The sequence below is a fragment of the Eucyclogobius newberryi genome, unplaced genomic scaffold, assembly GCF_026437365.1.
Source record: "Eucyclogobius newberryi isolate DKJ021-1_F unplaced genomic scaffold, fEucNew1.0.hap1 SCAF_12, whole genome shotgun sequence".
Taxonomy (NCBI): Eukaryota; Metazoa; Chordata; class Actinopteri; order Gobiiformes; family Gobiidae; genus Eucyclogobius; species Eucyclogobius newberryi.
This window is the reverse complement of record NW_027315746.1, coordinates 13,285,035-13,295,440: the sequence shown is the minus strand read 5'-3', so window position 1 is coordinate 13,295,440 and position 10,406 is coordinate 13,285,035. Positions and strand designations below refer to the sequence as shown.

General features: G+C 46.4%; 1 protein-coding gene across 1 annotated transcript; it reads left to right on the top strand.

Moving 5' to 3' along the window:
* The first annotated feature begins 22 nt into the window (after window positions 1-22).
* Window positions 23-10,147, top strand: LOC140356101 (tripartite motif-containing protein 16-like protein). The gene is made up of 7 exons (XM_072440843.1): window positions 23-625; window positions 4,877-4,963; window positions 6,134-6,367; window positions 8,301-8,460; window positions 8,534-8,584; window positions 8,656-8,721; window positions 9,558-10,147. The coding sequence occupies exons 1-7, from the start codon at window positions 23-25 to the stop codon at window positions 10,082-10,084; spliced, it is 1,728 nt and encodes a 575-aa protein (XP_072296944.1). The 3' UTR covers window positions 10,085-10,147.
* Window positions 10,148-10,406: the final 259 nt, after the last annotated feature.

Sequence of the window (10,406 nt, the reverse complement as noted above, 5' to 3'; positions counted from 1 at the left end):
GCGGGGGGAGTTCAGGGCAAACATGGCAGCCACGACCATCTCCGTGGAGCAGGACCAGTTCAGCTGCTCCGTGTGCCTGGAGGTGTTGCGGGACCCCGTGACCATCCCGTGCGGGCACAGCTACTGCCTGGCCTGCATCGAGGACTACTGGAACCGGCCCAAGCAGAAGGGTCAGTACAGCTGTCCGCAGTGTCGACAGGTCTTCAACCCGAAGCCGCTCCTCTGCAGGAACACGGTGCTGGCGGAGGTGCTGGACCAGCTGAAACGACCCTCCTCCTCCTCCTCCTCCTCGCGGTCTCCGACGCCGGGCCGCGGCAAACCGGGGGACGTGCCGTGCAGCGTCTGCCCGGGGAGGAGAGGCGCGGCGGCGGTGCGCGCGTGCCTGACGTGCGCCGGAGCCTTCTGCGCCGCGCACCTCAAGGCGCACAACGAGCGCTTCCACCGGGGACACCGGCTCGTCCCGGCCACGGAGGAGTTCAAGGAGAGGCTGTGCCCGCTCCACAACGACCAGGTGATGAGGCTGTTCTGCCGCGTGGAGCAGCAGCCCGTGTGCGCGCTGTGCGTCAAGGAGCGGCACAAGGGCCACGAGAGCGCGCCGCTGGAGGAGGAGAGGAGCGCGCAGCAGGTGGGCATCCAGGGGGGCACTCAGGGGGGCACTCAGGGGGGCACCAGAGAGAGGGTCCGGCACCAGAGAGAGGGTCCGGCATCAGAGAGAGGGTCCAGCATCAGAGAGAGGGTCCAGCATCAGAGAGAGGGTCGGGCATCCAGGGGGTCATCCAGGGGGTCATCCAGGGGGTCATCCAGGGGGTCATCCAGGGGGTCGGGCATCAGAGAGGGGGGGGCTGATTCTAATGCCATTCCAGTCTGGTACATATTCTGAAGCGTTTGATAAGATAAGATGACTTTATTTGTCCCACAATGGGGAAACACAATAGGGAAAGTGTTGCGACATAGATTAGGTACAGAAACGGATAAGGCACAGAAGTATAATAATTAAAAAACAACAAACAAACGGATAACTTTTTAAAAAATCATATCTTATACAAAAATCTCTTATACAATTTTTTAAAAAACTCTTTTACAAAAAGCTATTAAACAAAAACTCTTATATATATTATATAAAAAAAAAACTTACACTTAATAAAAAATAAGTGTATAAGGTTTTTTTTTTTTGGCTTTCCCCAATAACAGTTTTGTCCAGGAGTGTGAAAGTGTTACAAATATTACTGAGTTACTTAAGTTACTGTGAGGAGTTGTTGTTTTTTTAGGGTAATTGTACTTTTTTTTTTTTTAGTAGATTTGTGAACCTCTTCTTGTAACTGTAATTCTAGTATATGTATTTGTAATTGGCTACATTTAAAATCTTAGAAGTTACTCAGTACACAGTATCACTGCTGTCGCTGCTCCTTTTCATTGATTTGTATGTTATTTCATTCAGAGCATAAAAGAGGCCACCAGTGACATGCAGAATGAGCAAACACAAAATGAAAAGCAGAAAGAAGAACAATAATGTGTTATCAGCTTCTCTTCCACTTCTACTTAACACTGATCATTTTACAAATAAAATTCATTGCAAAAGTGAATTCATAACTGAAAACACACATGACATAGTTTTAATTTATAACTATTTTGTACAAAATATTGATTGATTTAAAGCATTGTTTTACATCCATACTTTTTACTTTCCCAATTTTGACAGCAGTATTAGTGGAGTGCATTTCCAGTGCTCTGTCCTGGTCCTGTCATACCACAAGGGAGTTCAAATGAATGTTCATTCATGAATTAATAATTGTTTTATAGATGGATAGATAAAAAAGTCTGTTTAGCAGTGACATGGCATTCTCCTTTTACCAGGCTCAACACATTCATCACCAGAGTCCATTAAAAACAAACTGAACCAGTGTTTTTACAACAACATAAGACTTTCTGTGTTGATGCATTCATATTTTACAGAATTTTAGCTCATTATCAACAGGAATTGCATAATGGGTCTTAATAAATATAGTTGCTGGTTAGACTTGCTCAAAATGTAGTGTGGAAAGTTTACATCATTGCAAAAAACAAAACGATCCTTCTATTTGAACACACAAAATCCATTTCAATCCGTCTTGTTTACATTCATAATTGCATTTCTTTGTGAATAAATATTAACCAATCACAGCTCATACACCACCTTGTTTGTGTAGCTCTGGACCAATCACAGATCACTAAAAATAATAAAGGCAGGTTTATTTGTTGAGCACAGTTTATACAGTTTGTAAGTAAATCAAAGTGCTTTACATGACTTAGGCCGGTCCATGTTTAGTCCTGACTCTGGCACCAGCACGAGGCCGGTCCATGTTTAGTCCTGACTCTGGCACCAGCAGGAGGCCGGTCCATGTTTAGTCCTGACTCTGGCACCAGCAGGAGGCCGGTCCATGTTTAGTCCTGACTCTGGCACCAGCAGGAGGCCGGTCCATGTTTAGTCCTGACTCTGAGCACCAGCAGGAGGCCGGTCCATGTTTAGTCCTGACTCTGGCATCAGCAGGAGGCCGGTCCATGTTTAGTCCTGACTCTGGCACCAGCAGGAGGCCGGTCCATGTTTAGTCCTGACTCTGAGCACCAGCAGGAGGCCGCTCCATGTTTAGTCCTGACTCTGGCATCAGCAGGAGGCCGGTCCATGTTTAGTCCTGACTCTGGCACCAACAGGAGGCCGGTCCATGTTTAGTCCTGACTCTGGCACCAACAGGAGGCCGGTCCATGTTTAGTGCTGACTCTGGCACCAGCAGGAGGCCGGTCCATGTTTAGTCGTGACTCTGGGCACCAGCAGGAGGCCGGTCCATGTTTAGTCCTGACTCTGAGCACCAGCAGGAGGCCGGTCCATGTTTAGTCCTGACTCTGGCACCAGCAGGAGGCCGGTTCATGTTTAGTGCTGACTCTGGCACCAGCAGGAGGCCGGTCCATGTTTAGTGCTGACTCTGGCACCAGCAGGAGGCCGGTCCATGTTTAGTCGTGAATCTGGCACCAGTAGGAGGCCGGTCTATGTTTAGTCGTGACTCTGGCACCAGCAGGAGGCCGGTCCATGTTTAGTCCTGACTCTGGCACCAGCAGGAGGCTGGTCCATGTTTAGTCCTGACTCTGGCACAAGCAGGAGGCCGGTCCATGTTTAGTCCTGACTCTGGCACCAGCAGGAGGCCGGTCCATGTTTAGTCCTGACTCTGAGCACCAGCAGGAGGCCGGTCCATGTTTAGTCCTGACTCTGGCACCAGCAGGAGGCCGGTCCATGTTTAGTGCTGACTCTGGCACCAGCAGGAGGCCGGTCCATGTTTAGTGCTGACTCTGGCACCAGCAGGAGGCCGGTCCATGTTTAGTGCTGTTGTGGAAAAAATATAATCTGGCCCTTTACTTTTTAACTTTCAATTCTATTTCTAATCAGATTTAGTTCTAACAGCCTGACAACCCCTTTCGGCCTGGAAATTTACATGTCCGGACCTCCTGGAGTGGCTTGGAAGTCCCACGTTATGTTTCACACTAGGCAAGACATGTGAATTGAATTAATGCCAATGTTATGTACTGTCTCCTTCCTGAAACCACTGTTTCTTTGATGTCCCATTTGCTCCTTGGTTCCTTTGTACCTGAGAGACCAGTGACCGGGAACTTCTGTGTGTGTGTGGTCATGTGACCATCTGTGATTTAAGGAAGGGGACAGAGGTGGGACGGGAGGATTTGGGAGACAGACAGTTTGGGAAGCAGGCAAGAGACAGACGCGTGGACTCGGCCTTCCATGAGAATGGCCGAGTCCACACGAGTTTCTTTCTGATTCAGCCACAAGATTAAACAGTTTACTTTTGAAACGAGACAACTTGCTTCTTTGTCTTAACAAGAGATTTTTGCCACTACAGTGCTGACTCTGGCACCAGCAGGAGGCTGGTCCATGTTTAGTCCTGACTCTGGCACCAGCAGGAGGCTGGTCCATGTTTAGTCCTGACTCTGGCACCAGCAGGAGGCCGGTCCATGTTTAGTGCTGACTCTGGCACCAGCAGGAGGCCGGTCCATGTTTAGTCGTGACTCTGGCACCAGCAGGAGGCCGGTCTATGTTTAGTCATGACTCTGGGCACCAGCAGGAGGCCGGTCCATGTTTAGTTGCGACTCTGGCACCAGCAGGAGGCCGGTTCATGTTTAGTGCTGACTCTGGCACCAACAGGAGGCCGGTCTATGTTTAGTCATGACTCTGGGCACAAGCAGGAGGCCGGTCTATGTTTAGTCCTGACTCTGGGCACAAGCAGGAGGCCGGTCCATGTTTAGTCCTGACTCTGGCACCAGCAGGAGGCCGGTCCATGTTTAGTCCTGACTCTGGCACCAGCAGGAGGCCGGTCCATGTTTAGTCCTGACTCTGGCACCAGCAAGAGGCCGGTCCATGTTTAGTCCTGACTCTGGCACCAGCAGGAGGCCGGTCCATGTTTAGTCGTGACTCTGGCACCAGCAGGAGGCCGGTCCCTGAGGTCCTCAGAGTCCGAGATGGTTCATATGGCACTAACATGTCTGAGGTGTACTTTGGTGCTAGGCCATGGAGAGACTTGTACACAAGCAGAGCTGCTTTAAAGTCTATTCTCTGAGCCACAGGAGCCAGTGCAGAGACCTGAGAACAGGACTAATGTGATCGTACTTCAGGCGCATGGAAAACAACCTGAAGTCTATACAAATATCAATATTATATTTCTCTGATGAAAACTTGTCCTTCAACACAGCATTATATTAAACCTTGTATCAAAATGTCAATACCGGGTATAACTTGCTGTGGAAACTTTCCCTTGCACCACATTCTTTTGAATCCTTTGAATGAGTTTAAACGTGATGGTGTGGCCTCGAGGACTCATACTGAGCTTGTCCTCATCAGAGAAAACTGCAGGAGAGCTCTTTGAAGTCTGTGCAGAAAATGAAGGAGGCCGAGAAGGAGCTGCGATTCGCCATCAAACACCTCAAGGTGAGTTTAACATGAACAGACGGACACACACAACATGCTCTGGTCATTTTGAGTCAAAGTTTAGGTCATTTTCAATGGGTTGGACTTAAAGTAGAATACTCTGCCTTGCCATCATGTATATAAAGCCTACTGTAAATTTAAGCCCTGCAAAGATGACGAGGAGGTTAAAATGAATGTGACACGCCTTCTCGTGCGGGCGTACGTTTTATCCTGGGTGTAGAATGATGCCAGGAGCAGGACAGCTCCTCAGGACAGCTTTTATTGTCACCTCCGAACTTTTATAGGCAACACGTGAACAACCTCGAGAAGGCCCTTTTTCCTTTCTTCCTGCTCACGTGAGCCATATCCTTCCGCCCCACAAATAGTCCCATCCAAATCAAACACAATCTAAACCATCTTACATTAATAATTGAACTGGCTTGAGACTGTCCCCACATTAAGCATGATCAAAATGGCCAAACTACTGTACAAGGTATCGGACATATGAAATGAAAATATTGTTAGTTTTATAGGCATTAAGTAGCTATATTTGATTACCGTATTTTCTGCACTATAAGGCGCACTGGATTATAAGGCGCAATGTCAATGAATGGTCTATTTTTTTATAATCTTTGCATATATATAAGGTGCATTAAGCAAAACAAAATGTGTACCACTCAAAATTGCTTTGAGGTCAGTCAGCACAACCAGAAATCATCCACATATAAGGCACATATATACTGGATTATAAGGCGCACTGTCATTTTAAAATTAAAGGCTTTTAAGTGCGCTTTTAAAGTGCGGAAAATACTGTATTATTCCTCCTTTTGTAATATGCCAAACCCCATTTCTAGTTTGTGAAACGGTTTGAGTTCACGTGACATTTCAATATTCTCGAATCCTAAAAGTTTAAAACGGAGCTATAAATGTCAAGTTTTAGTGCCAGGATTATTGTGATTATTGACACACACATTAATTCCAATAAATAACTGTCATAACTGTGGCAGGAAGAAGGTTGATGGTTCAGATCTCTGGATGGACTTGTGTGGAGTTTGCATGCATCTCCCTGGGTTTCCTCATCGAAAAGGCTTAAATCCCAAAGCCTAAACGCAGCCCGACTTGTTGCAGTAGCAGTTCGTATGTTCATATGAGTCCGTATGCTCAGCCCTGACGTGTCGGTGTGGCCCGCAGCACTCCACGGAGGCGGTGGTGGAGGAGAGCGAGCGCGTCTTCTCCAGACTGGTGCGCGCCATAGAGAAGCAGAGCGCCGAGCTGAAGGAGCTTCTTCGGGCCCAGGAGAGGGCGGCCGTGGGGCAGGCGGAGGAGCAGCTGGAGAGGGTCCAGAGGGAGCTGTCCGAGCTGAGGAGGAGCGGGGCCGAGCTGGAGAGGCTGTCGCACACCGAGGACCACGTGCACTTCATACAGGTCAGGGACGCTCTGTGCTGAGACGCCGTCGCATCGTCACGGAGACTGAAAAGTAACACGGTGCAACTTTTTAAGAAAGCGGCGAACAAGGTTATCGAAAAGAAAAGTAAGAAAATTTATGAACGTCAACGAAATCCCCTCCATTTCTCAATAGCAATACATGGAGAACATTTATCGGATATTGATCATAAAGGAGTCTTTTAAATGTTACTTCATCAGATAAACTATGGTCAAATAGGTTTGTTAATGTCTCCGACCTCGCTCCAGTACACTTCTCTGAGTGGTTATTTTTTGCCAAAACCATCTTTTTTCTATAATTGTGTGATATTCTATGGCTTTTTTAAAACTTGTCCATTGTAAATTTTCGAAATTAGGAAACTGATGCAATTTACAATGTGTTTGTTCACACAGTTCTTTGTCTTTCGGCCGCCTTTGACTACAGAGCCTACACAAAGCTTTGGTAATAAAGTGTGAAGATGGAAATGCACAAATGTCACTCCTCTATAGGGAAAACAGTGTTGTCCAAAAATCATTGTTAAATATACACTTTATTCCAGTGTTTTTGTACAATGGGCTTCTGTTTCCATGTACGTTCAATAGCATTAGAGCAGGCATGTCCAAACTAAGGCCCGGGGGCCAAATGCGGCCCTCAGAACATTTTTTGTCGGCCCTCCGGCTTCCTGCCAAGTTCGTCCAAACAACAAAAAGTTGTAAATTGGAGAGATTAAAGCATTTCTCACCCTCCCCGCCCCCATGCCTCACCCTCCCCGCTGCTGAATCCCTCATCCATGCCTTCATCTCCTCCCGCCTCGACTACTGCAACTCCCTCCTCACTGGCATCTCCTCCCATTCCCTCCACAGACTCCAAATGGTCCAAAACTCCGCTGCCCGCCTCCTCACCCACACCCGGTCCCGTGATCACATCACTCCCGTTCTCCGCTCTCTCCACTGGCTCCCCATCAAGCAGCGCATAAACTTTAAAATACTCCTCCTCACCTTCAAAGCTCTTCACCACCTTGCCCCCCCCTACCTGTCTGACCTCCTCATCCCCCACCGCCCCTCCCGAGCTCTCCGATCCTCCTCCTCTCTCACCCTGGCTGCACCAACATCCCGACTCAAAACTTTTGGCGACAGAGCATTCTCCCGAACAGCACCCCGACTCTGGAACTCCCTCCCCCAACCTGTCCGCCACTCTCCCTCACTCACAACATTCAAATCCCGCCTCAAACATACCTCTTCACCCAAGCCTATGACCTCCCCTACCCCTAGCCTCCTCTACCCCATTGCCTACTCTTCTACCCCCTGTTACATCCCCATCTTTTTCTCTCTACTTCTTCTGTCTTGTTCATTTTATCTGTATATTAATGTGTATTGTGCGTGTTGTCCCCCCCTGTCTGTAAATACCCCCCCTTTTTTTTATTATGTTCAGCGTCTTTGGGTCACTGAAAAGCGCTATATAAATAGAAGTTGTTATTATTATTATTATTATTATTATTATTATTATTATTATTTCGATGTTATACCAACATAATATTAATGTTCCAAGTCATATTAAAGTCGTGGAGCTATAAAAACTCAATAAAAAAAAAATCAACATTATTGGGTTGTTTGTGTCCCTCTGCTCCGTGTAAGTTTCAAAATGCGACCCTCTGTGAAAAAAGTTTGGACACCCCTGCATTAGAGGCTTAAAAGGTCAAACTGCTCTGTTTAGTTCCCTAAACCACACTTTTGGGAACTACTGATTAAAGAGATTCTATTTTTTTAAAGTAATAAAATGAAAGCCAAGTAAGTCCCCAGCTGTAAATGCCACTTAATGCTTTGACACGCTCTAAACTCCCTTGAACGCACCCGGATCACACTTTGCGTAGGTGTTTTTTCCCCCATAGGTGTCGTGTGTATTCAAATCTGTGTCCGATTTGTTTTGCATTTGCAGAAGTCCAAGTGTCTTCTATTCCCCGCGAAGAGCGTGGAGCTGCCCAGTACGGACGTGCTCACTTATCTGATGTACAAAACCATGAGGGGAGCGCTGGCCGACCTCAAGGAGGCTCTGGGCGACGCCCTGGAACGAGAATTCGGCCGCATCTCTGATAAAGGTGCGTCTCAAATGTCAAGGAAGTTTGACACCGAAACGAGGCGCTTGATTTACAACATCTTCTCTTTTTCTAGTCATTTCATTGAAGGAAACGAGCGACCAGACCATTTATGAAACGGCACAAGGTATGAATGAAGTGGTTTTTCATTTTAAAAGTATAGTTGATTGTTTTTTTTTCTATATTTTTGTTCAACAGCATCAAAAGTAAAAGAGCTGGACGTTCCAAAATCTGAGCCAAAAACGAGAGCTGATTTTCTACATTGTAAGTAATGATTTCTGTTAGTTTGAATGTAGAGCACACAACAGAGACGTACAGTTACTCTACAGCCTGTATTTTATAATCTACAGCATGTACACAGGCTTCAGCTGAGGTGCAGAGCAGTCCAAATATTGTGGGCTCCCAAATGAGATTGTTTTTTCAAAAATGTCGATGAATGTCAAACCCATCAAAGAATTTAGTGATTTTTTTCTTCCATTTGTTTCTAGTCAAATCAAACATTCTGGGATGAATCGGGATTAATTTGTATTCCAAATCCACAAAAAAAAAGAGGGAAGTAAAATTCACACTATTTGAATGTGTCTTTTATAAGCATTTCCGCCTGGACTTTTGTTTTATCTTTAAGTTCCTGAATCGGATTTAGCGCGTTACCACTTATAGAGCAAATCAATAAACATTTGTTTTTACACCAGATGGTTCAGAAACAGCAGGTCAGACGTTTGGAAATATCTGCCCTGATCATGAGGCTCTCAATTTTGCTATTGCCCATGTGAAAAAACACCATGTTATTTAAAGGTTTTTAATCATACATCATCTAAAATTATTCTGTTTTTCTGAGCAAATAAAGTACTTACAATACTTAAATATTCATGTTGATTATCTCATCTGACAAGTTTTTTTTCTTTTTCATGCATCTTGTTATTTAAGTTTAAAACAAAATTACAAAATGTCAGAACCACAAAAATAAAACTCATCACAAATCTGATCAAAATCTGAACAGAATAAGAGATACATACAGTAAAGCTAATTTTCTACACATCTTTGACCCTGAATACCCGTGGCCTTCATAAAACCACACCTTCCTCGTCATTTCCCTCCAGACCACCACGACCTCACCCTGGACCCCAACACCGTGAACCCCTTCCTGGTGTTCTTTGAAGGCGGCCGCGGGGTCACCACTCTGGCCGAGGCCGAGTCGTACCCGGAGCACCCGGACCGCTTCACCTCGTGGGCCCAGGTCCTGTGCCGAGCGGGCATGGCGGGCCGCTGTTACTGGGAGGTGGAGTGGAGCGGTAACGGAGGCGTGTCCATCGGCGTGTGCTACAAAAGCATGAGCCGCAGCGGAGGGGCCGGCGAAAGCAAGCTGGGGCACAACGCCAAGTCCTGGAGCCTGGACTGCTCCTATTCCACGTGCTCCTTTCAGCACAATAAGGAAAGTTTGGCCATAAAGGCGCCGTGTTTCGGCCGGATCGGAGCGTATTTGGATTACCGAGCTGGAATATTGGCTTTCTACGGCGTTTCAGACACGATGGTCCTGCTGCACAAAGCCAGGGCCACGTTTGCACAGCCGCTGCATCCGGGATTTTGGGTTGGACTCGGGTCAACTTTAAATCTGTGCTCGCCATAAACAATGAAAAAAGGGAGATGTGGGTTGTAGAGTGATTCACTGAGGAGAATTCTGCTCAAAGCTCTTGGAAAATTGCTCTAGAGTCGGGAGATGTATTGGAAATATTAAGACCGTAATTAAAACTATTATAATTCTCACAAAAAGGCAGAAACCAGTTTTTAACCTTGTTTGGGTTATTTTGGTCTTTTCCTCAACCAAAACATTTACAGGCACATTTCTGACGACTCATAATGAAATGTCTGAATATCATTATGAAATCAAAGATGGCAGATTCCACAACATTTTAGAAGCAGCTTTCAGTCTGTACCCACTTAACTACAAT